The sequence below is a fragment of the Euprymna scolopes genome, chromosome 40, assembly GCF_053919585.1.
Source record: "Euprymna scolopes isolate OS-2025 chromosome 40, ASM5391958v1, whole genome shotgun sequence".
In the NCBI taxonomy this organism is placed as follows: Eukaryota; Metazoa; Mollusca; class Cephalopoda; order Sepiida; family Sepiolidae; genus Euprymna; species Euprymna scolopes.
Window position 1 is genome coordinate 31,164,631 of NC_136521.1, and position 27,348 is coordinate 31,191,978.

The following is a 27,348-nucleotide window of genomic DNA, read 5'->3' on the forward strand; positions in this document are numbered from 1 at the left end:
ACTTAAAATGTTATCTACAAATAAATTAATAAAGAAAATAATTGCTTTAAGTCAAATGTGAAGTTATATTAAGTAATACATTGTTAAAAAGATTGGTGTGCACACATGAACATCAATAATATGTGCTTGGTAAAATGCTAAACTACTGAACTTATAAATTATAGAGCATATATTCTAGGCAACAGGGTGAGTAACGTGGGCACATTATTTTGTAAACTTAAATTAAAAAGGACCGAAACAGTACCATAATCCACAAAGAAAGAAAGAAAATTAAAATTTAAAACTAACGCTATATTTATTGCTTATATCCATCCGGGGACAAGTATTATATATATATATATATATATATATATATATATATATATATATATATATATATATATACACACTTCAGAATAATGAAATGATATATATTTACTGGTATGCAAATCCAATGATTTTCGGGCTTACAAAATATTATTAAATGTAATATTTTATATAAGAAAATCCTAGCTAAATAAAATTGATCAATGTACAAAATAGAGCAAATGAATCAAAATTTAGGTATTTAAATTTTATGATTTGAAATGCTTAATCTTCAAATATAAAATTTTTTATTGTTTGAAAACAAAGAATACAATTTAATAAATCTATTGACTTCACTGTATCCTGGGCAATGCTAGATATGGACAGCTATTAAAATAAATGAATACTTACCGGTGAAAAGTCAGGTGACCAACAGATGAATGCCCATTCATAGCCGAGGTTATTCTGAGTGTCAAGACGATACAATATATAACAGGGTCTCTTCTCGTCTAAATTAGGTAAAATCATTTTGTCGTAATGTGATCAAACTGTTAAGGAACAATAAAAAAGTTTGGAAAAGCAAACAAAAATGGTGCATATTTAAGTATGCAATCACTTTTAATGTGACTTACCTCATATGACAAATCTATATACATTTCAGAAATTGGATGGTGCTTTTGAAATAATATCTTCTATGATAAGAGGATTAATGTCGATAAATCAGACTATTTCAGATTATACAGAATTAATGTCCTCCCAAAAAATAAACACTTATGGTTTTATGTCCAGTAATACACAGCCCACCATTCTTATGTGGTCTTACATGACCTTCTCAAACTAACAGCAATATCTATAAATATAATTTGAAAAAAACAGACAGCTGATATTTGTTTGGTTTCTGTTGGTCTGAAAGAGGTGACTTTTAGAACCATCTTAGTCATTATTTTTTTCCTTTTGTGAATCATTTTTTAACATTCTCCAGAGTCTTTGCTGTAGGGAAAGAAACAAGACAAAGTTTTACTGCACTTACATTGCTTCTTAGTCATTCTGCACTGATGCTGGTGTCAACATAATTCATGAATGCATTGCAATCATTCATGGCAAGTGCTCGTCTGAGCTCCAATCTATAATCCCCCCCCTTGCTAAACTTTCATAAAAAACACTCAGCAGCTACTATCAACAATTTCCCCCACTATATCTGTGTCTAAATCTAAATGCAGATTCAATGAACAAAGCTTTTTTCCTATAACTGCTCACTTGTTCCACTGGTCTACTTCCTGGATGATTACAATATGGTAGCCTTCAAGTCCAATGTAAACAAGTTCTTGTTGAGCTTTCCTCTTAAGTAATCCAAATTTTATCCAATCTACACTATTAATGATTACTATACTTCCACCTTACATTCATTAACCTTTATCCTCGAGTGGCCTTCAGGCCTTGATAAGTGGTAACTCCCTTATAAATAAAATAAAATAAAAAAATAATAGATCATCAATGTCATCAAATCCTTCAATGATGCCCGCAGTTACCTGTGAGGTTAATTTTGTTACATGCCTTGATGAAGAGACATATGCAGGGGGTACAAAGGTGAGCAGAGTCTCCACGTTAGTTAGTGCACCAAGCAGTGATGTGTACAGGATGGAATGATAAAAATGTCACCCTAAAAACAATACTACGGCTTTATTTTTAAAACTTTTATTGAAAAAAACTAATACAGGTAACTTCATTATGTAATAAAGCTGACAGCTATCTAATGTAGCCGCCTTCAGCCTCAATCACCCCCTCGATACATGTCTGGAGCGAGGAGCATGCCTTTTCCACAAGCTCAGTGAATACTCTGCAGATGGCGGCGATTAGGCTGGCTTTAGTGTTGTGAGAGGTCATGTTGGTGATGTTCTTGACATATGACCAAACAAAGTAGTCCAGCAGGTTCAGGTCGGGCGAGGAGCGGCGGGCCAGTAAGAGAAAGGTACAAAGTCGTAGCACTCCTTCTGAAGTCGCCTGGGTCTCTTTAGACTTGTGGGCTGGCACCAAGTCCTGTTGCCACACCTAGGGTCTGCCAGTGGCCTTGTGATTGCACCAGGAGATCACCAAACTCTTTAGCACATCCAGGTACACTGTGGTGTTTACTTTAAAGCCGAAGATGTGAGGTGGCATCATGTGGCCTTCACTTGAAACATCACCAAAGACCATAACCGTCAACTTTGTTTTCATCACCCTGGGCATATCCCTGTTATTCGTAGCAATACAGTGATGCATCTTCAGGGTGCTGGCAATGGTCCTGTTTTCAGACATGATGGAAGACTCCCATCACTGTTGAGATTTGTACACACTGGCCAACTAGTAGATAGTCTTCAAAGAAAAAAATAAAAACGAAAAAGTTTTCATCAAACGGAAATGGAATCGTGTTGTCTTTTCTAGGGCAACAATTTTATCGTTCCACCCTGTAGAGATGAAAGTCACCTTGGATTCTGACTATTGTTAGAAGCATTCTGTACCTCCGACCCGCACTCTATGTAGAGGAGAGTTTGAGGAACACAGTGATATGCATAACTCATTTTCCCTGTATATATAGTAGAACTTGGTGGTGTATAATTGTGAGGCCCTCATTATATAATCATGGGGTCACACAAAATATCTTGTAACTTTCTGATTATTATACCTGCAGTCTTTTCATAGACATCCACTACACAATGTGTATTTATTTATATCTATAAATATCCATCCAGTCACTTTAAATTAAAAAAAAAATCACTTCAATTGGCTACGATTTGCATGAATTTAAACACACTATGAAAAAATTGTGTGCAAGAAATATATAAATCTAGAGACTCACAAAGGAAAAGAAAAAAAAATTATTATTTTTATTTGGTTTTTGATTATTTTGTCGTTTTTCATGACATGAATTCATTAGCAGTTTGAATATGAATTATGATTAAAAAGAGAAAGTAATAATAAAAAAAATTCTATGGTGAAATAAGTCATCAAGCTCCCCTACTCACTTCATGAATTATTTGAAATCTTAGGTTTGACAGCAAAATTAACATTTTCAGTTTTCAGAGAGATTTGGCATAAGAGGAAAAGGGAGGCAAGGTAGAGATAAGAGGAAGACAGAAAACAAGAAAAAAAGATAATGCAAGAAAAAAAAACAAATAGAAAAATAAAAAAGATAATGCAAGAAAAAAAAAAGAAATAGAAAAATAAAAAAGATAATACAAGAAAAAAAGAAATAGAAAAATAAAAAAGATAATGCAAGAAAAAAAAGAAATAGAAAAATAAAAAAGATAATGCAAGAAAAAAAAAGAAATAGAAAAATAAAAAAGATAATACAAGAAAAAAAGAAATAGAAAAATAAAAAAGATAATACAAGAAAAAAAAAGAAATAGAAAAATAAAAAAGATAATGCAAGAAAAAAAAGAAATAGAAAAATAAAAAAGATAATGCAAGAAAAAAAAAACAGAAAAATAAAAAAGATAATGCAAGAAAAAAAGGAAGAAAGAGAAAAAGATCTAGCCAAATAGTAATAAAAAATAAGTTAAAGCTCAAACGATTTGCCAAATCAACTTTTTCTTATTAAAATACAGATTTCTCCCAATCAGATAATACTTTCAAACAAAACAAAAACTAATTCTGTTTAATTTTTAGAAACTGTCTATCCATGTTGACAAGTTTGGGTTCATATAATGAGGTTTCTCATATTAAAACAATTGCAGAAACACAAGTAGCAAATGGCAGGCAAAAAAAAAAAAAAAAAAAAAAAAATGAATTTCCTAATCTGGGGAATCCCTTCTCCAATTCCATGTATGTGTGCATAGGGCAGCACAAACAATAAATTTTTACTTATACAGCTCCAATCAATTTCAACCAAATTAAGAACACAGTGTATGTATGTAAAGGGAAGGAGACAGGAAGTCATTCTTTGATGAAATAAGTCATCCAATTCCTATTATGAATCATTAAAAGTCTTAGCATTCATGACAAAATTAACATTTACAGAAAGAATTGCCAGAAGAGGGGAAAGGAAAACAAGGTGAAGAGAGGAAGAGAGAAAAGAAACAGGAAAAAAGTATAAAATGAGAGAGAAAAAGAGAAATAAAATCTAGCCGAATAGCAATGAAAAAAATAAGTTAAGGCCCTAGTGATTTGGCAGAAATCAATTTTTTCCTCATTAAAAAAAAAACAAGTAAAAAGTGAAGAACTCACACCCATGGAAGTTTTTAGCAATTTAAGTAGAAATTTGTTTTTTATAGATTAGAAAAAAGGGAGCCCTGCCAAAATGGGAAAAACTTTTTTTTTTTTTTTTACTTGGGAGTCACTATTTATCTAGGCCCAAAAGCCACTCGAGGATAAGGGTTAATGAATGTAAGGTGGAAATGTAGCAATCATTAACGGTGTAAATTGGGTAGAATTTGATTATTTTATTGGGACAGCTCAATAGGAACTTGTTTACATTGGATTTGAAGGCTACCATGTTGTATTTAACTGGGAAGCAGGCCAGCGGAACAGTGTTCAACAGACAGGCAGTTCTGGGACAGAAGCTTTGTTCATGGATTTTGCGTTTAGATTTAAGCACAGATAAAGAGTGGGAGAAATTATATATAATGTTTTGTTTGTTTGTTTTTTTTTTACAAAGGAGTCACCCAAAGTTTTGAAATCATTTACAAACTGCAATGTGTATTAGTTGACACGCAACGTAAAAGGGTGCGCACAGGAAAATGCAAAAAAAAAAAAAAAAAAAAAAAAAAAAAGACATTTTTTTTATTATTGTTATATCGTTTCCATGCGGTGATTCATTAGTAGATTTTGAATATCGGTTAATTGTTAATAAAAAAAGATAAAGAAAACCCAATCTTTTTCTATTCATAAGACGTTTTGAAAACAAAGCGATAAAAAGATTTGTTTGATCAATTGGTTTAAGAATGCAACATGAAAATACACGTCAATATTCCCATCAAGTGGGAGAAGAGTAAATGAAAAGGATATCATTTTGCCAGGTGCTGACAGGTGGGGTGTGCTTTTCTAAAGTCAACGTTTCTGAAAAAAAAAAAAAGAAAAAAAAAAAAAATTTTAATTACAAGGTATCAAAAATATAACAGCAATATTTTCTGAGATCATAAAGACATTTTTTTAGGGGGGGGGGGGGCTGTACCATAGCTCACATGGCAGATTCCGGGTCAGGTCGTGGAAGCATCAGGGTTGGACTTGTAAGGTAGCTTTGGATCAGAATCGGATTTTTATAATCTCCAATGAAGCAACAGATGATTTGGATAAGGAATTGGATATTTTGGAATTCTAAAAGTTGTAATCTGAATTTTTGAAATCCTAAAGTCAGGGTTAAAGTTTATACTTCCCAATTCTGCAATCTTGATCAAAATAAATTTTTAAACTTTTAACTATGTTAAGTGTGGAGACATTATGTTGAACAAAGATGGCGGCAGTAAATCAACTTGAAGAATCAATGCAGTCACGATTTCGAGTGTTGAGTAATTCTTAGTAACAAAAATGGCGGCGAAGAATCAATGCAGTTCCGATCTTGAGTCGTTTTGAGACAGGGGTCAACCAGCGGACTGATTGAATTCAAAATTCAATATTTTTTATAACTTTTGAAGCTTCTGATTCGTTGATTATTATAACTGTGGTTATAAAAATGATCGTTGAAATCATTGGTGTCATACCCTCATTAGTTAAAAACATTAAAAAAAAAAAAAAAAAAAAAAAAAAAAACAGGACTGCGGAGTTGGCGTCAGAGGTTTTGAAAGGAGTCAGACTTGTAAGAACTCCTAAAATTCAGAGTCTGAGTCAGAGTTTATACCTTCTGACTTCACAACCCAAAGAAATTCTTGGTCTGTTAACTGTTGGACTGCAACTTTCAGGGAACCTAATCACTGTAAGCAATCCAGTTTTTCTAATGAAGCAAAATTTTAAAAATGAAATATTGAATTTCAAGTGAAACCAATGGTATCTACTGAATTGTCATGCCACAGTAATGAATATATTAAAAAAATACGAAAAAAAAGGTAAAGTTTAATTATTAATAAAAATAGTTTTTGAAGACAATTAGAGAAAAACGAGTTTTGCCAAAAAAAAATAAATAAATAAATAAAAATAATAAAAATAACAACAACTGGAGGGTTCTAATTGTAACAAAAGGGACGTAAAATATCTTCTGAAAACTGAAAATCTTTGGTCAATTTAGCAAAACTTAATTTTCACTAATTGTCTTTGAAAACTGTTTTCATTAATAATTAAATCTCTACTTTATTGTCTTTCATAATTTTTGGATATTTTAATTACTGCGACATGACAAGTAGATACCATTGGTTAACTTGAAATTCAATATTTCATTTTTCGAATTTCGCTACATTAACAAAGAACGGTAATCCCAAGTTCTAGTCTGCAACTTTGGCGCAACAGTTAACTCCTGAGTATTGATCATGTGTCTGTCTTGTTACAGCAACATCTTCAATAGTTTGGACATGTCAGGGCTCTACGGACAAATTTATCTTTAGTTTACCTTTGACAACTAAACATTTTCGTTTATTAGCCAAATAGAAAAGTTACTAGCCAAACCCACATGATTTTTAGAATATGACATCTTCGTTCTATGACGATTATGTACATCATAAAGATCTTTTTGTGTTTTTTAATAAGTGTAAATGTAATTCTAAATATACAACAAATTCTATGCTGATACTTGAAGATATAAACACTATTATTTCTTAGGATATTTTTTTTAACAGCCTTTGTTAAAAAAAAAAAAAAAAAAAGAAGAGTATCTTGTTCTATTAAACTTTTATTGTTTAAATAATTTAATTGTTCGTTTTATAAAAAGAAGTTGAAAAGATATTTTTCACTCAGTAGTTTGTGAAGTGAATAGTATCAGTAAGTAAAGAATTGCCTTTTAGAAAGGTTTTATTAACTGTAAAATACACGTACGCTCTTGAAAGGATCGAGCGGGAAAATGAAACAGGGGGCGCTTTTATTATGAATGTCAATCCCAAGGGGGATAACTCTTAACAACAAATTAAATTATAACATTTTCCCCGTCCTAAAGTATTCAAGTAAGGGGTAATTAATTATAGACAAATTTTTTTTTTTTTTTTTTTACATAAGAATCATTTTATTTACAAATAACATATGAACCCAAACTGCAGTTTTTTCAGTATTTAGTCACAAAATCCTTATATTTACTAGGGAATTGTCGAACTCAGGACGACCTCCGCACAGATTGGCAGGAATGCTGATTTTCAGTATTATTTTTTAGTGAAATCTGATTTTCTTCAAGATCAGACGATTGATTTTTGTCTTCCTCATGACCAATGTTTTCATTAGTAGAAGGTTCAAATAAAGTCTCTGAAGTAGTAGGATTATTATTAGAGTTTTCTTCATTTGATGAGTTTGGAGCTAAGTCTCGAACGTTGACAGTGGTTTCAGTACCAGAAGGTAGTTGAACATAAGTGTAGTGGGGGTTGACATCTATTAGGGTGGCAGGCGTTACAGGAGGGTCATGTTTACTTGTTTTAGTGTGGTTTCTAATATATATTGGGCCTGGTTTAACCCAAGAAGGAATTGAAATTCCGGAAGCAGATTTACGACTATATTTAAAAAGTCTATCATGGGGAGTCATATTAGTGGCAGTACAAAGTAATGATCTAATTGAATGAAGTGTGTCCGGTAGTACGTCTTCCCAATAAGGTAGTTTCATTTGGTTAGAATGTAATGTTGTTTGAATGGCCTTCCATAAGGTACCGTTGAGTTTTTCAATCTGTCCATTACCTTCAGGATGATACCTACTTGTTTTAGAAGTAGCAATTCCTTTTTTGTGTAAAAAATCCTTTATTTCTCTTGCTAAGAAATCAGAAGCACGGTCAGTATGTATCATGTCAGGCAAACCAAAAATTGAAAAGAGTTTGTTTAGACAGTGGATAATGGTTTTGCTTGTCATATCTCTGCAAGGAAAAGCGAAAGGAAAACGGGAATACTCATCAATTAGAGTAAGTAGATATTCGTTGCCATGTATAGAAGTAGGTAGAGGGCCTTTAAAATCAAGATTTAATCGTTGAAAAGGTAATATGGCTTGAATGAGAGTCCCTCCATTGGTATTGGCGAATTTGGGTTTCAGTAATTGACAGGATGAGCAAGAGTCAGTAATATTCTTAATTTGATCCAAAGTAAAAGGGAGGTTCCTCGTTCTTATAAAATGGCTTAATCTTGAAACACCAGGATGACATAATTGTTTATGTAAATCACGAAGATCTTGTAGATTGTAAGTAAGAGCAGAGATGCGAGAGAATGTGTCAGCAGCAATATTTTCAGGTCCAGGTCGATAAACTATAGTGAAATTGTATTGGGATAATTCTATACGCCAACGACATATTTTGTCATTCTTAATTTTAGATTTTCTTTTATTGTCGAATATGAAGCTGATGCTCTTCTGATCTGTGATGACTTTAAAGTGCCTGCCGAGTAGAAAATGTCGCCACTTACGGAGAGCTTCTACAATAGCGGCTGCCTCTTTTTCTACTGCATGGTGCTTAATTTCGTTAGTATTGAGAGTTCTTGAAAAAAATGCAATAGGACGACCTTCTTGATTTAGTGCTGCAGCAATGCAATAGTTACTAGCGTCCGTTTCTACTTCAAATTCTTTATTTGGATCTACCGTTATTAAAGTGGCGTCTTTTAGATCATTTTTCAATGTTTGAAAAGATTTTAATACAGATGGAGGTAGTGGAAATTCTTTGTTTTGATTTAGTAATAAAATTTTATCAGAAAATTTTTTAATGAATTTGTAGTAATAGGAAAACATTCCAACTATTCTTTTTTGAGATTTAAGATTCAGCGGAGGTGGCATTTCGAGTAATGGTTTTAGTCTTTGATAATCGGGAGCTATTTGATTATTTTCTATGGTGTAGCCGAGTAGAGTAATAGAACTAGAAGAAATTATGCTTTTATTTTCATTTAAAGTGATGTTATATTGTTTAGCAATTTTGTAGAATTTTTGAAGATTGTAATCGTGTTCTTCTTGATTTTTCCCACATATAGTTACGTTATCAACATACACAAAGGTATCGGTTAGATTTTCTTTTTCTATAATATAGTCTATGCTCCTCTGGAAAGCACTTACTCCATTGGTGACGCCAAAAGGAAGACGAGTAAATTGAAAAAGTTTGCCACTTACTTCAAACGCAGTGAATTTACGATCAGCATGATTTATAGGTATTTGGTGATAAGCAGATTTTAGGTCGAGAGTAGAGAAGATGTTATATTGAGCGATGTCGTCTACCATCTTATTGATATTAGGCATTGGGTAAGCGTCTAGTTCCGTGAATCTATTGATGGTATCGCTGTAGTCGACTACCATTCTTTTCTTATGATTCTCATTCGAAGTTACAAGAACCTGCGCTCGCCACGGAGATATCGAAGGTTCAATTATGCCTTCTTTCAACATTCTAGCAGTCTCTTCTTTTATGAATTTGTTGGCGGCAAAAGTGTAACGTCAGGATTTTGTCGCAATAGGAGTAGTATGAGGAGAAAGATTAGAAAAGAGAGGAGGGGGTGGAACGTTTATGGTAGGAAAAAAATTATTCGTGTTTATAACTCCAATTATAAGTTTGTCTCTAGGACCGTCGAATTTAAGTGTTACTTTTTTATATTTTTTTAAAATATCTTTTCCGAAAAGGTTTTCAATGATTTCAATTGTTATTCCAGAATGGGTTTTATCTTTCAGTATTAAATCCACGACAGCTTCGCCAGTTATTTTAGCATGTTGATCGGAAGCAGCCAGAGCTATAGTTTTGTTTTTAGGTATTGTGAAGAGTTTAAGTTTTTTAGCAGTATTTTCATTAATGAATGTTTTTACACTGCCGGAGTCCACCATAGCGTTCACGAAGTGCCCGTTAATTTGCCATTGAGTGAATGTGACATCTTTGGAGTTAGTTCCTAGTCAGGATAGAGAAGGTGAGGGGTAGTCAGAGTCGTCATAAAGAACAGCAGTATGAGTGTTAGAAATAGAAGATTTACACACTTTAGCCCAATGACCATTTTTTTTGCATTTTTTACATTCGGCGTTTCGTGCAGGACATAAATATCGAGGATGACGTGATTTTCCACAGAAAAAACAAACCCCTTTTGGATGCATATTTTCTTTAGTCGCAGCTATACGATTGTAGCCCGAAGGATTATTTGTAGCTGCTACAGTAAAGTTATTTGCGTAGCTTATCGAATGCTTTTCTGCTTGTTCAAGAGATCTGGCCGTGGCATATGTGTCTTGTAAAGTCAGGATGGGTTTTTCTAACAGTCGTTGTCGGATGGACAAAGAAGAAATTCCACCGATGAAAGCTTCCCGAATGTATTGATTTTTGTTTTCTTCAGCAGAAACCGCTTCGAAGTTACATGTTTTGGCAAGCATTTCCAATTGTAGTATGAAGGCATCTATATTTTGTGTTGTTTGTTGCTTCGTCGTCATCAATCGATATCTATTATAAACAATATTTTCAGGTTTTAAATAAGCGGCGTCCAATGTTCTTAATGCACTATCGTAGTCGGTTTTATTGCTTATTAAATCGAAAACAGAGGCTGAAATACAATTGATCAAGGCAAAGAAATTATCTGAAGTGTTTTCGATTAATCCGTTATTATGTGAGCGGAAATAATTCTGGAGGGTTAATTTCCAATGCCTATAGGATTTTTCGGAATTAGGGCATGTAGGTTCCACCTCGAATCTGTCGGGACGTAAGATTCGATCCATTATTTTTTTTTTTACAGTTAATAAAATTGAAGTGAATAGTATCAGTAAGTAAAGAATTGCCTTTTAGAAAGGTTTTATTAACTGTAAAATACACGTACGCTCTTGAAAGGATCGAGCGGGAAAATGAAACAGAGGGCGCTTTTATTATGAATCTCAATCCCAAGGGGGATAACTCTTAACAACAAATTAAATCATAACAGTTTGGAAGACTGTCAGTGAAAGAAATACAATCGCCAAAAGATAAGTATTTCATTATTTCTAGTCGCCACTTTGAAAAATCACTCGCAAATGCGACTGTTTCACTCGCAATGTAGAGCCCTGCATGTTAATAGTCAATCAGAGGGAGAATTAATTTGCAACAATTCTCTGAGACAACAAAAAACGATTGTTGCATATTCGTTGATAGTGGTATGTTTTTGAGAGTAAGGTTTGAGAACTGAGAATAGTCTCTAGATCTTGTGGGTTATATAGTATGACTGACAAGGTATGACCAAGTTAGCTAGAGCTGTTAACTTTTCTGTGCATTTACCGCCCAGGACGTAATCACCTGCTCATTGTCTGTTCAAATTTGGTGCTTCATTCCGACAACAGTCATAGTGTCAATCATGTGGCCACCGTCACTGCTGTAACAAAAAGATTTTCTTTTCAAACAAAATCATAAGTTTAAAACAAGTTACAATTTTTAATTTTGAGAAATCACGATGATACTATTGAATGAAAGACTTGCAAATCACGACAAACATTTTCAACTGAATACAAACGGTTCGTCAGCTTACAACATGTTTCTGAGATCAACAGAAACCCAATTAATCCCCTCCGCCCGTCTTGCTAAAAATAATGTATTATATTAGTACTATTTTGACTAGAGCATGCAGCCAGCCTACTTGAAAATCATAGGCTATTTTATCTTTGGACATAAAAATTTACTGACCAGAGGACACATCATCTGAGATGAATATAACTTATGTAAAGTCTCAAGTAGCTTACAATTACAGCATGAAATTTTGTATTCAAGAAAACAGTATTATTTCAAAGTGACAGCCAATTTCTTTAGTAGTCTCTCTTCCTTTAGCTGAATATTTCTCACATTGTAGACCTGCTGTTTGTAGCATGCATCTATGCACAATGGTAAAGATTGCACATGTGTACAAAGCCACATAGGAGAAATAAATACTTCATTGGTTAGAAATTATTTGAAATTAAAATCAGTTGCTGCTAGAATTTTGTACTAATTACAAATGATGTAAAGTTCAAAGAGAAGAAGTGCATTCTTAAACCCTTGCTGAACAAATTGCTAGGTTCATATTAAATCAGATCTATCTTGATTGATTAGATGTGACATTCAACAGTATCCCCCCTCCTAATGAACCACGTAATTAAAAGCAGAAAAGATAGAAGAGAAATCTGTTCACCTAAAAAGAGAAATGAAAAACAATTATGACAGTGAAAGTAGTGCCAATTGTGAATGGAGCACCTGAATATAAAATGTGGTCAGCAAAATCCCATGTTAGAAAAGTTCTGTATAAACAAATGTCCTTGGTCCAGTGGATTAGTCGAGATAGCTAGTGATCAAATGAAGATATTCATTTACCGGAGTCAATATTATGCAATGTGAGAGAATAAACAAAACAAAAAAAAAAAAAAACATTTAAACTGCAAGGTTATGTTAGTGAATTTGGTGTGTGGCTTCCTTAAAAAGTGACATTAAAATACAAACCCTTTTAACCATGTGCACTAGACGACCTTCCAAAAACCATAACGGATTGATTGTTCAGTGTTTCTTCATAGTCACAAAGCCATAAAAATAGCACCATATTAAATAAACTAAATGTACATAACTCAATTTTGGGTGTGCATACCATGGTTGTAGAGTCGGAGTCATAAAATTGCTAGGAATTGGAGTCAGATTTTTTTTTTAATCACTGAGGAATCAACAGGCAACCTGAATATTGAGCGATTTTAAAATAAGATATCAGAGTAGAGAGTTTGGGAATCTAAGTACTCATAGGAGGAGTTGGAATCAAAGCTTATACCTTCTGATTCCTAAAATCTAAGCATAAGTTCCAGGTATTTTAATTGGAGTTGTGGCTGAAGTCTGAGAGAAGGTGAAGTTGTGGAAGAAATCAGTCATACACGTATGTATACTAGGAGTCCGACGATGTGGAATGCTACGAGTCGGACGTCTTCGATGGCTACGAGTCAGAGTAAAATATCCTGAAATTCTTTAAGTTGGATACCTTGGATTTTACAAGTTGGACTTAATCTCTTCTGACTCTCCAACCATGGTGCAATCTCAAACAGCAATAAACACTGGATATTTTTGTAAGAAATAAGTTTTAAAATCAAGATACAAAAATATAAAGAACACGTTTTATCAAACTACACTGAGATTTTATGACTGTTAAAGTCCCTTTTCATTCCAAGTGACTCTATAAGTTGGTCCGTCGGTCTGTCCATAACACTTTTGTGCTTGGCCTTTTCGGTTAAGATCAAAGGTCTGTTGTTAATCGATGCTGTTGTTAGCTTTTTAAGCTTTTCTTGATCTTTTGGCCATGTAAAATTTTTCATTATGGAAATAAACTATATAAACAAGATCAAAGTGTAGTATCTGTTCCGACAGATACTGCACTTAAGATAATTTGTACCAGTCAATGGAGGGGAAACCCTCTATACTGGGACAATTATTATTTTTGGTAACCAGAGTGACCCCTTTTAGGGGAGCTGGTTTTTACCTCACATTAAAAACGGCCTTGTGCCTAATTTGCTCAGTGGGGGAGCAAATAAATACCATCTGTTCTTACTACATGCTGTACTTATGTCTGTAACTTTGTGGGGGATCAATTTTCTGTATTAATTTAATTTTAAATTGATCACCCACTTTACAACCAGTCAGTCTCAAAACCATTCAAGTCATTCTCCAGATCATTCAAGTTGTTTTTGAAGGATTCCAGTTATTTTTTAAGCATTCAAGTCATTCGATTCATCCTTAAGTTCATTAAAGTCATTCTAAGTCATTTACTTTTTTTTTATTTAAGTCATTTCAGCTCATTTTTCGGTCATTTTAGTTTATCTTTAAGAATTTCATGTCAATCCTACATTCACGCATTCATTCATTACACGAGGGCACGCGACTAATGGCTATCGGCCTTGTTTTAATAATCTGGTACTTTTTCATGGTGGTGTGATTTTGAAGAAGCATGGATAGTTTAAATCTCGGATTGATATCTCCAAGCATCAAATGGTCAAAGAAAAACAAACCGGTCGCGTAGCTGAGGGATTGACGGTAGTTTTGGTGACCTGCTACTGGCGGAACTTGAAGGTCGGCAGCAAAAATCAATCATGGACAAGAAAAAGAAAAAAAATGGTAATTATGTGAAAGACTGATTTTTGAAAGAAAATAAAAATCTTTTTTTCATCGCTTACTTTTATTGATAGTATATGTAGGAAAAAAAAAACTCGACAGTGTATACACCAGAATGCTGAGAGCTGCTTTTAACATTTCCTGAAGACAACATCCCCCATAAGGAAGCAAATCTGCAGATACCTTCTTCAATTCCAATCATTTGTCGGGGAGTGTGACTGTGTTCATATTGTAGGGACATTTCTGGAATGACCCATCTACCCAGGGGGAATAAAGGATTAAAAATGATAGACAACTCCCTTTAGATTAAGAGGTTGATATGAGATTTGCTTGATGGGTCTTCTGTCGAGTTCTTGGCACCATTAGTAGTAGAGTTCATCAGCTGAAAAGTGCACACTATATAAAAATAAAATTCTTTTATTTTAGCACTAGCTGAAGTACCTGGTGTTGCCAGGTTGTAATTGTTTGAATATTTTGTCTTCGTATATTATAATAAAATAGATTAAACAAAACATAAATTCATAATGGTGAATACATGTTTTTGTTTGTTTTTGTTGTTATGAAAATCATATTCACGGAAATTAACTATTCTATTGTAAGCAAAGTGTCGTTTTAAAAATAGTGGGCAACAGGACTGAGAATTTGATCCCTGTCATTCAAGATTTCCTTAAAAGTATGAACTGTATTCATCTTCAGTCGAGATGGATTTCATTCATGCATTACAATGAATTTTGTTACGAAAACTGCAAAATATAAAGAAAGGAATTTTACTAAAAATCTAATGAAATTAATGAAATAATTATAATTTATTTGTTACGAAAAATTATATTTTGTATGAAAATAAATGTCTATTTTGTGCTATAATTGTCTTGAAACTATTTGAATGCAGTAAATGTTTCAGGAAAATTTTCTAAAAAACAACAAAACAGAACCACGAACATGCATGCAAAAATTTGTAAGTAAATTTTTATCAGAAAAATACAAAATAATAAAAACGCAAATATTCAGAAAATTTACATTTTTTGATTGAAATTAATATTTGTTTATCTAATTCATAAATGAATAACATATAGGCATGTGTTCGTTTATGTGATGTATGTATATATATACTGTATATATATATATGTATATATTATATATATATAGGCATGTGTTCGTTTATGTAATGTAACATCTGAAATTCTTTTTTCTGAAAAAAAAAAAAAAAAAACGCACACATTTGAAAACGTTAGAATTTTTGTATAAAATCAATATTTGTTTATCTAATCGATTAAAGAAGATGTAGATATGTATTCGTATATTTGTGTTAACGTCTGAAATTCTTATGTCTTCTATATATATAAAAGTGAAAATGTATGTATGTATGTACGTTTGTGTGTCCTCTAAAAACTTTTGCCAGACAACGAAAATTCACAAACTCTATATCATATTGAAGCTCCATCCTTCGCCTGAAAAATATCGAAAAATTGGCCAAAAATGTTAATTTTTTCACCCCGAAATTGACAGTTCGTTTGCTTTACATTAGTTTTTTTTTTTTTCGATGTTTTGATTACACCCCCCCCACCGCTTAAGTTTTAAGGTTTGTTTTTATGTTTTTTTTTTATTTCGCTTATAACAAACAAACCTGGTCATTGGCCTCATTTGTTGAATAGCTATTGCTTACGTCATCGTTGTTGTCGTCGTAACGCTCTACGACTTCCGTGCAGGCACCTGTCAATTTTGTTCTTACTTAAATAAATTCAAACATCTTTCAGTAACGGTTCATGTTTTTTTCACATTTTATTTTCAAACTTCGCCTCAGGGCTTCGGGTTCGATCCTATCCCCCCTCCCCGGTTTCTTTTTTATTTAAGAGCACACACACCTCCAAACACCCAGGCAACGCCGGGTACCCCCGCTAGTCTATATATATAAAAGCGAAAATGTTTGTGTGTATGTATGTATGTATGTATGTATGTGTTTGTGTGTCTGCTAAAAACTTTCGACAGACAGAACAAAAATTCACAAACTATCATATTGAAGCTCCATCCTTCACCCGAAAAATATCGAAAAATTGGCCAAAAACAATTTTTTCACCCGAAATCAACAATTTTCTACAGGGTGGGGTCAACAAAAACCGTCCTTTCATGACGACGACCGGTTCTACACATGCGTCAGATGACGTCATGACCTGATTTAGTTTAAATAGTTGAAGAACTGACTGAATTTCATGTATGTCACATTAGCTCAGTTGGTTAGAGCGTTGGGTCATTATGTAAACGTTTTGGGTTCGAATCGTGGTATGAGATGTCTTCTTTTTTTTTTTGCGATTTTTTAAATTTAAATATTGAACCAGTGTTATTTAAGCCATTTTTCACATAACGTTCGTTTTTCTGTTTTTTTTTTTTACTTTGCTTATCCACCCCCGACCACACACACCCAAAACACCTGGGTCCCCACCGATTTTTTAAATTTTAATATCGAAACAGGCTTATTCAAGCCATTTTTTCACGTGTTTGTTTTTCTGTTTTCATCGTTCGTTTGCCTTACGTTAGTTTTTTTTTCGATGTTTTGATTACCCCCCTCCTCCCGATTAAGTTTTAACGTTGTTTTCTTTTTTTACTTCGCTTATAACAAACAAACCTGGTCATTGACCTCATTTGCTGAATAGCTTCCATCGTCGTCGTTGTAACGTTCGACGACTTCCGTGCGTGCATCTGTCAATTTGGTTCTTAAATAAATTCAAACATCTTTCAGTAACTCATTCTGGCTAGCCGATTTTATTTTCAAACTTGGCCTCAGGGCTTTGGGTTCGATCCTACCCCCCCCCCCCCGGTTTCTTTTTATTTAACACCACACACACCTCCAAACACCCGGGCAATGCCGGGTACCCCCGCTAGTCTATATATATATAAAAGCGAAAATGTATGTATGTATGTATGTATGCTTTTCCTCGATGTCCACAAAAGGCTTCTTACAGAGAAGCGCTCACTCGGTTCACAACTTCTTAAAACTTTTTATATCATCTATAAATTGTAATATCTCACACTTAACCACGGAGCTCGCCTGTCTATTTAATTTTATTGACTTTCGAACGTTAATTATTCCACATTTCCCGCATCGGCACGCATTACATTCGGTTTTCGGTACAAACAAAAAGTAAAACTCGACTTTAATAACAGGCCCAGAGCCAGTGAACATTTGTCAACTTCGTCATATCAGATGGGGGAGCGGGTTTTTGAAAACAAACAAACCGATTTATTGACCTCATTAAAAACTGTCCCGCACAAAATGCTGACTGCTGAATACCTATCGCCGTCACGTCAATCAAAAACGAGCACCTGTTTTTTTTTCACACTTTGCTATTTTCCAACTGTGCGTCATCAAGGCTTTGTTTTTTTTTTCACGGGCACCTGTTTTTTTTTCACACACACCTACAAACTCCCAGGCAACGCTGGGTACCCCTCGCTAGAATATATATAAAAGCGAAAATGTATGCATGTATGTATGTGTGTGTGTTTGTATGTCTGCTAAAAACTTTCAACAGACAGAACAAAAATTCACAAATTTGGTCTCATATGAAAGCCCCATCCTTCGTCCGACAAATATCGAAAAACTGGCCAAAAACGTTAATTTTTTCACCCTGGAATCAGCACTTTTCTACAGGGGCTGGGGGGGGGGGTCAGCAAAAACCGTCCTTTCATGACGAGATCGGTTCTACGCATGTGTCAGACGTCATAACCTGATTTAGTTTAAATATTTGAAGAACTGACTAAATTTCATGTCCGTCGTCTTAGCTCAGTTGGTTAGAGCGTTGGGTAATTATCTAAACGTTTTGGGTCTGAATCGTTGTGTGAGATGTTTTTTTTTTGTTTTTTTTTAAATTTTAATATTAATATTGAAGCAGGGTTATTTAAGCCATTTTTCACGTAACGTTCATTTTTCTGGGATTTTTTTACTTCGCTTATTCTTAGGTTTTCGTTAACAACCCCCGCACCGATGACTACACACCCAAAAACACCCGGGTACTCACCGATTTTTAAAATTTTAATATTGAAACAGGCTTATTTAAGCCATTTTTCACGTAACGGTCGTTTTTCTGTTTTTTTTTTTTTTTTTACTTCGCTTATTCTTAGGTTTTCATTAACACCCCCCACTCGCGACCAACCACACACACCCAAAAACACCCGGGCAACGCTGGGTACCCACCGATTTTTTAAATTTTGATATTGAAACAGGCTTATTTAAGCCATTTTTCACTTGTTTTTTTTTTTTTTTGGTTTTTATTTTTCAGATTTTTTAAAGAAGTTTTAACGTTCGTTTTTCTGTTTTCTTTTTTGTTTTCGTTTTTCCGATTTTACATTTAACATCGTTCGTTTGTCTTACGTTAGTTTTTTTGTGTTTATTTCTTATATTTTGATCCCCACCCCGCCCGGGTACCCCCCACTTTATTTTTCAGATAAGTTTTAACGTTCGTTTTTCTGCTTTCTTTTTTGTTTTTTTTACTTCGCTTATTCTTAGGTTTGATTAACACCCCCCATCCCCGACCGACCACACACCTCCAAACACTCGGGGCAACGCCGGTTACCCCACCCCCACCAGTTATAAATAAAAGAAAAACATCTGAAATTCTTGGTTCTTTAAAAATGAAAGAAAGCGCACACATTCAGAAACGTAAGAATTTTTGGTACTTGTGCAGTGTACGAATCATGCTGAAATAACATTATTTAGAAAGCCATTCTTAATATGGGGAGGGGGGCTTATTAACTATTCTGCATTTTCACCTAACAATTTAATGAAAAAAAAAAAAAAACACCATAAAATTGTAATTTAACTTTAAAATCCTATTTGAAATGTAACACTGCATACACTGCAAAAACAAATTTTTCTTTGAAATTAATATTTGTTTATCTAATTGGTTAAAGAATAATAAATAAAAAAGATATATAGATATGCCTGCATATATTCGAATTAATGCCGCAAATGCTTATTTCTTTAATAATAAAGAAAAAATGCAAGCATTCGGAAACGTTAGAATATTTGATGAAATCAATATTTGTTTATCTAATCGGTGAAAGAATAATAAAAAAAGATATATATTATGGCATCGTATATTAAATTTATCGTCTGAAATTCTTATCTTTACAAAAAAAGAAAGGAGAAATTATTTCAAGAAAAGGGGAGAAGCTATGTAAATAAATGAAGTTATTTGGAGAAAAGAAACGTATCTCAAGGAAACAGTTGTATTAATTTAAAGAAAAAGTAAATGAATTTGCATATACTTACAATATTATAATGTCGATTAGCACTTGTATCGATGCAGGGTGGATGAACGTAAATTTTATAAAGTTTATTTGATGTTTGAGCAAAATCAAATTTTAATTAATTTCGTTTTAAAAATAATGGGCGAGAGAATATGTTTATTTTTAAATGATTGCTTGCATGTCAACCTTTCATGTGTTGAAATAGTCTTGTAAGGTGTTTTGATTGTAATAAGTGGCAGACGACCATCTGACGATTTCGGTGGATTTTCCTCAGGCGACGATTTGAAGATGAATCCATGTATTGTTATTATAGATATAAAATATAAAGTATATGAGACATTTTATTTGATTAGGTATAAACATTTTAGAAATAAACCTGTATTTTGTGTTGTCATAATGTCCTGTGTATGAAAGCTCTGTCAAAACAATTAAAAGTAATAAAAATGCACGCATTCAAAAAAATTTGCAGTTTTTGTTTGTTATTAATATTTATTTATCTAATCAATAAATGGATATATATATATATATATATATATATATATATATATATATATATATATATATATATATATATATATATATATATATATATATAGGTACGTTTTTGTAAATGTTTCTGATAAAACAAAAAAAAATGTACGCATTCAAAACGTAAAAACTTTTGGTACTTGTGCAGTGTACGAATTGTACCATTCTTAACATGGGGAAGGAAGCTTTTTAACTGTTCTGCACTTTCACCTAACAATTTTAAAAAAAAGAAAGACGCCATATAAATTTAATTTAACTTTTAAATCATATCTGAAATGTAACACTGCAGACACTGCAAAAACACCGAATATTTATTTGAAATTAATAATTATGTTAATCTAATCGGTCAAAGAATAATAATAAAAAAGATATATAGGTAGGTCTTTGTATATTTGAATTAATGTCTGGAATGCTTATTTTTATAAAAATAAAGAAAAACGTATGCATTAGGAAGCATTAGAATTTTTGATTCGAATGTAATATTTGTTTGTCTAATCGATAAATGAATAATAGAAAATTACAAATTAAAAACTGAGTAAAATTTACGTCTTACTTCATATTTTAATAATTAATACAAAGACATGAAAAAAATGAGTTGGTATCATCAGCTAGAATCGAAATCAAAACATCTAGCGTTTCAGCCTGATGTTGTTTTCTAAACAACTTGAAGGAATGAAGCGAATAATGAAGCATGCGCATAAAAAACAAAAATGTCGGCTCGGGGGAATGGACATTTTCCATGTAAATTTGCCAATGTCTGTACGCAATGTACATGTATATAAATAAAGATATTACTCCCTATAAACCATTCTTGGTGCATGAATACTATTTCCTGAGAATTTCAGTGTTATGTGACCAGTAGTTTAAGAGTTTACCTGTTAAATATTTACACACACACACATACATGCGATGTTTTATTTATATAGATTTATTTAAGGGGCATTTTTTAAACTCTAGAGTTGGCAGGACACTTGTTGGATCCCAACTTTTTGTGATCAACTCAAACAGAGTCCAAGTTTTAACTCATCATCATATCTTGTCGCTCCATCTCTTCAACCAGCGGCGTGCGGTTTGATTACCAACACTGAGGTCTTCGTCCGTGCAGTTGGGCCCTAGTGGGCAAGATGTTAAAATGTGCTCGATGGTCTGAACTTGGGCACCACAGGGGCATTCAGCAGTTGTAGAGTAACCCCACATGAGGAGGTTGTCGCCAGTTTTTGCAACTTTTGCCCTTGCCCTATTCAGAGTGACCCACTCCGAACGGGACAGGTGTGTGCCAGGTGGTAAGGTTTCACTGGGCTCTGGCAGTGCTATATTTGTAGACTGAGGATCTACCTCTCTCCACATCTGCAGCCGGTAAGAGGATGTAGGAGTGTCCGGTAGTTCCTCCACTGTGGCAAAGCTTCGCCGGGACAAGTTTTCTAGCCACTTCCGAGTAGCCATAGAGAGGGTGTCTGGGGTCTTCGAGTTGTTTAGTACGCTCAACTCTTGCAATTGTATCCCGGCAGACTTTAGGTGGTGGTATGCCACTTAATCAGTATAGGGCTAGTAGAGGTGTGCTTTTTAAGTTTCCGGTTATGATCCGGCAAGCTTTGTGGAAATCTGCGTCAATGCGGTGAGTATGGGCTGAGCGAGACCATACTGCAGCGCCATATTCAGCCGTGGAGTAACATAGGGCTAATAATGTTGTCCTTAGCGTGTGTGGGTCTGGTCCCCAACTCGAGTTAGCCAGTATGTTGACTAAGTTAATTTGAGGCGCGATCTTCTTTCGGAGCTTGTTTATGTGTGTCTTGAAGGAGAGAGTTCGGTCCAGTGTGATGCCAAGGTAGACTGGATATGGTTCATTTACTAGCTCCTTACCTTCCCATTGGATCTTCAGCTTCCTGTTGGCTATGTGGTTGTTAAGGTGGAAACTACAAACTTTTGTTTTCCCAGGATTTGGATTGAGGAACCATTTCTTATAGTAGGAGGCTAGGGTTTTTAAGGCACTGGAGATTCTTTTCTCAATTGCTTCAAAGCTCTTGTCTTGTGTCGCAAGACACGTGTCATCCGCATAGATGAATCTACGGATGTCTGTAAATTCTGGTAGGTCATTTGTATAGATGTTAAACAAAGTCGGCGCCAAGACAGAACCCTGGGGCAGACCATTCTTCTGTGACCTCCACCGACTCTGCCTACCATCCATTTCGACAAAGAATCTTCAATTCCGGAGAAGAGATTCTATAATGGAAACCATTTTTCTGTTCTTCAAGGTCTGGCCAACTTTCAGCAGAAGTGCTCGGTGGTTGATGGTGTCATAGGCTGCCGTGAGGTCGATAAATACAGCCCCTGCGATTTTTTTTCTTTCATACCCATCCTCTATGTACTGAGTCAAGTTCAGAACCTGACCAACTAAATTACAATTAAAAAATGTGAGAAAGACAGCAAGAGAGAGAAAGAGGCACACATACATGTAAACCAGAAGACAAAGATATGTTTGTTATTACATTTACAGAGTCTGCTTATCAGTTAACTTGATCTGACCTTTTGACAGCATTAGTAGAGATGACAGTGGTTCAATGGTTACTGACACGGACTGACACCTGATTCCCTAGTTCGATTCCAGTTCATTCCACGAAAACTCACTTTCACTAACGATGCTGGCAACCATCATGTGGTCCCTCCCATTAGTACCTGATATCCTTCTAGAAAAGAATTCTTATTAGAAAGATATCGGGGAAACAAATGCCAACAAAATTCTCATCATGAATGATGGTCAACAACAATAGTAAACCTCAATTGCTTTGACATGGCTGAGATTTTATAAACATCTGAACTGATTAAATTTAATTAACAATACACTCACATATCACCGTGTTTATAATAATGCAATTTAAAGTAATGCATAAGGTTTTTAAATGTGGATAGCTGAAGCTCCCCAAAAAGGGCTCTTTAACGCTGTGCCACACTCAGCCCTGAGAAGAGAGCTAGATTTGCTTCTCTCTGTTGGAAGGCTAAGAATAAAATCGTCAGTGATGTTCTAGTGTGGATGCCAAAACAGGGATGTAATTCAGTAGCAATGCTGTACAGAATTTATGTCAATATCAACTTGCAAAGGACTCACAATGTACCTATACCGAACATATTGGAAGGCTACGAGTCAAACGTCGTTTGGCGTGATGCAGGAGAGAGTCTTGAAGATCCGTGATACGAGGAGGAGAAGAATACAATACTTTACTATCATACTCAGCCAGGAATTACCTCAGCTCCAAAGCCAACAGAGTACAAGAGTATTGTGAATCAGAATGATAATCCAAATCAGAACTAAACCCGTCTTTAAGACTCGCATTACATATCCATCATATTATCGTTTCTCTTCATGTAACTCAGGTCCTCAACACTTACCAGCCAGTTTGTAACATAAAATTAATTACAACTTAGCATTTTTATCCGTTGTGTCATGGATCAATTATTGTGGATGAGAACAGTAGTCCGAATAATCCAAATTATCAATCTTCATCTCAAAATTTCTGAAATATAAAATCAATTGGCTGTCACTAGTCTAAACTTTAGCAATAGTTCAATGTGCTTGATCTGCCCTTATTTAGGATTCAGTAAATTAATTTGAAGGAGACAGCTGAACTGCACAAGGTGAATGTCATCACAAATCAGATGTAAGGACTTTTTCTTATTAATTTTTTTTTTTTTAACTCGCTCCAGGCAAGCTGTGAAGCCACTTCTCCTGAAAGATAATTATCGTAATGTCTGTGCATATCGAATGTGATCCAATACAGTACATGTAATACTCAAATTTATGGGTAACACAAAGAATATGAATTATTGATGAACTAAATTTATGCATTTAACAGTGGCACACATGGGAAGAAAATTAGTCATGTGAAAATAATAAAAGAACGTTTTTACTTTTTATCAAATACTAACAGAAGTACTTGTTTATGCAGGGGCTTTGCTTGAATTTTATAGCTAAGTTTAAGAATTAAAAACATCTATTAAATATTTTTTATCCATTTTTTTGTTTTATTTAAAAAAATTGGTTCTTGTCCAGAATTCCCCCTATATTACAAAACACACATAAAGAAAAATCTGTATAATGTCATGACATATAAATTGATCAAGTAGTTTTATTTTTATAAAGAAAATCATTTATAAGAAATTAATGGGAATTTGTAGGCATTGAAACAAAAATCTCATAGGTTTGAATCGTGTTGAGTTTTTTTTGCTTTGTTTTTTTTTTAGTTTTTTTTTTTTTAAATGGCAGCTAAGACAGTCACTCCTTGGTTATTCATAAAATTTGATTTTATTTGAAATAAAACTACTGGATTAATTCACATAATTTTGGGAATATGATATTTTCATTTATATCACAGGTATGTACACCATTGTTGTTGTTGTATAGCATGTTGAATCGGCTACCTCCAAAGGAAGAAGTATCAAGGGAATATTACATTCACAAGCAGTTACTAGTCGCTTGTAATGTTTGATGCATTTTTGCTTAGAAAGCCAGTATCTTTAGACGGCCAGATCTGGTACCACCAGGTATTACCACTTCGGGCCAAAGTGAACCTGCAAGCAATGATAAGATGCAACTCTATATTCCCCACAGCCCACAAATGGAGCCTCACCACTGGATTTTTTTTTTTTAAGTCATATTTAAAACCAGTACACCATACAGATTTTTCTTTATTTTTGTTTTAATATGAAAGAATTCTGAACAAGAACCAAAAATTCATCAGATTTAATATGATCAATATCAACAAAGGAATAACTGGAATGCTATAGCAAGAAATAAACCCACAAAAAATACACGGAAGCACACACACACACACAGACACACACACAGACACACACAGAAGCACGCACACACACAAAACACATACGGACACAAACAAATACATGCACAGAAACGCGCATGCACACATACACGCATGCAGAAAACACATTCGCACACACAAACACATAGATACACACACACACACACACACACACAAACTCACGCAAAAAACACACACACAAAAACACAAACATGCACACATACGGAAAAAACACACACACAAAAACACAAACATGCACACATGCATAAACAAAGTCACACACACACACTTTGAAAATAGTAAGGAGTAGACAGTTTAAAGATTATAAAATCACACATAAGATTTTGAAGTACATAAAATGTCAATTTACGGTTATGATTAAATGTTAGAGTCTAGCATTATAGTAAACTGTGTAAAGAAAAAACAAAGGAAATAGTATTGTTGAGTATCTGGTAAGGAGAATTGAAATAGAAAGCAGGGGTATTTTTGCTAGTTTATGATATGATGCTGGGTAAAAAAGAGCTGAAGGAAAAGAAAACAGAATACCAAGGTTTTACGTATAAAATAAAAAGAAATTGGAAACTTAGGAAGATCTCTATCATTTCACTAATTATAGGACCAGCTAAACTAATGAAAAATAATTTCAATTGCACTTAGAGGGACGTTCGGAATCTTATAAAGATCTCTCGGTTGAAATATATAAAATAGCCTTGACACACACACACTTACATATACACGCAAAGAAACGTGAACGCACACACACAAACGCACAAAAAACAGCAAAAAACATGGACACATAAACAAATTCACACATACGCAGAAAAATAAAACACACACACACACACATGCAAAAACACACGGATATACACACAGGCACAAAGTCACGCACACACACTACATACTTTGAAAATGTTATGTTATGACGTGGGTAAATGGCATCCTTCGTAACAGTAAAAAACATGATAATAAATCACATCGATGGAGAGACAAAACAATGGTTATCAGTTAACAACATTTATTGATGTTAACATAACGATTACATAAAAATATATATTCAGATGGGAACAGATTGAATTAGAAATGTCTGCTACGAAGAACGACGTTCGTTCCTTCAGTGTCCCAATCGCTAACTCTCCTGCTTCTCATGCCGCTCTCGTGGTATTCTCGTTCCTGTATTTACATACGAGAATCCCAGGGACCATTCCACGGTTCAGGGGAAACAACTCTTCTCTGAAAATTTAGGAGGTATTTCCCTTAGATTAGATTCTTAGATTCATTCTAATTGTCGTCCGAACATCTCCCCTTTTAATTATGTCACTTGTACGATTTAAGTTGGGGATCCACCTGTAAGTGTTGTGTTGGATAATGGATGCGAGCTGACTTTCGGATATTTGGGTCCTGCATCCCAGCTTCAGTGCTCTGAGAAGCTTCTGGTGGTTGTTGAGGCAAGTTGAAGGTGTCCACCAAGATGTTTAGAGGAATAGAAAGATCTTGTTCTACTTTGTCTGGAAGATATGATGATCGCAGTTGGTTAGCGTGTCGAACCCAAATTGAATCTTAGACTTTTACCTTGTATGTTACATTTCCAGTTCTTTGTATAATGTAACCTTAAGTCCATGAGTCCTTGTTGTTGCGGTAATTCTTTTAACGGTATCCATGAGTCATTCGACTTGACCATTCGATTGTGCATGGAATGGTGCTGTGCAAATGTGGTTGATACCATTTTGTTCGCAGAAGATGGAGAACTTGGCTGAGCTAAAAGCGGTGCCGTTGTCAGCGACCAAAGTTTCGGGAATGCTGAACCTGCTGAAAATCTTCTGAAGTTTGAAAATTGTTTCCTCAGAAGTGATGCGGTTCATTTGAAATATTTCGGGCCATTTGCTGTAGGCGTCTACAATAGGGAGAAAAAAATTGTCCATCGGTGGATCCTGCAAAATCTATGTGGAGGCGTGACCAAGGAGAATCTGGAACAGGCCATGAAGAAAGTACAGACTTCCGAGGAGATTTAGCTGCTAGCTGACATTTACTGCAAATGCATGTAAAATCTTCTAATTACTTGTCCATATTTGGCCAATAAATGTAACTGCGTGCTAACGCGTTCATTCGACTGGCGCCTTGGTGTCCGAAATGGAATTGCTTTAAGACCCTGTTTTGTAGTGATGAGGGAATGATGACCCGTTCAGCAAGGAGAAGTATACCATCAACTTCAGATATGGAAGATTTCCGTTGGAAGAAAGGTAGTAACAGGTTGTTTGGAGATACTTTTGGCCACTTGGTACAGTGATAGCAGATAACTTCTTGAAGTAGAGTGTTAGAAGCTGTGGCTTCTTTAATCATATCAGCAGTGACCAGTAGTTCCTGTATTGTAGCTGTGA

The 27,348-nt window shown here is 34.3% G+C and overlaps 1 protein-coding gene across 2 annotated transcripts in view; it reads right to left on the reverse strand.

The window, feature by feature from the left end:
- Positions 1–27,348, reverse strand: part of LOC145265467 (twinfilin-1-like) — a 131,990-nt gene that overhangs the window by 41,625 nt on the left and 63,017 nt on the right. For both annotated transcript variants that reach the window (XM_080121331.1, XM_080121332.1), the window contains exons 3-4: positions 5,269–5,319; positions 697–824 (exon numbers count right to left, since the gene is read on the reverse strand). In XM_080121331.1, coding sequence (XP_079977457.1) covers positions 697–824; positions 5,269–5,319 — 179 coding nt within the window. The remainder of the gene's footprint in view (positions 1–696; positions 825–5,268; positions 5,320–27,348) is intronic.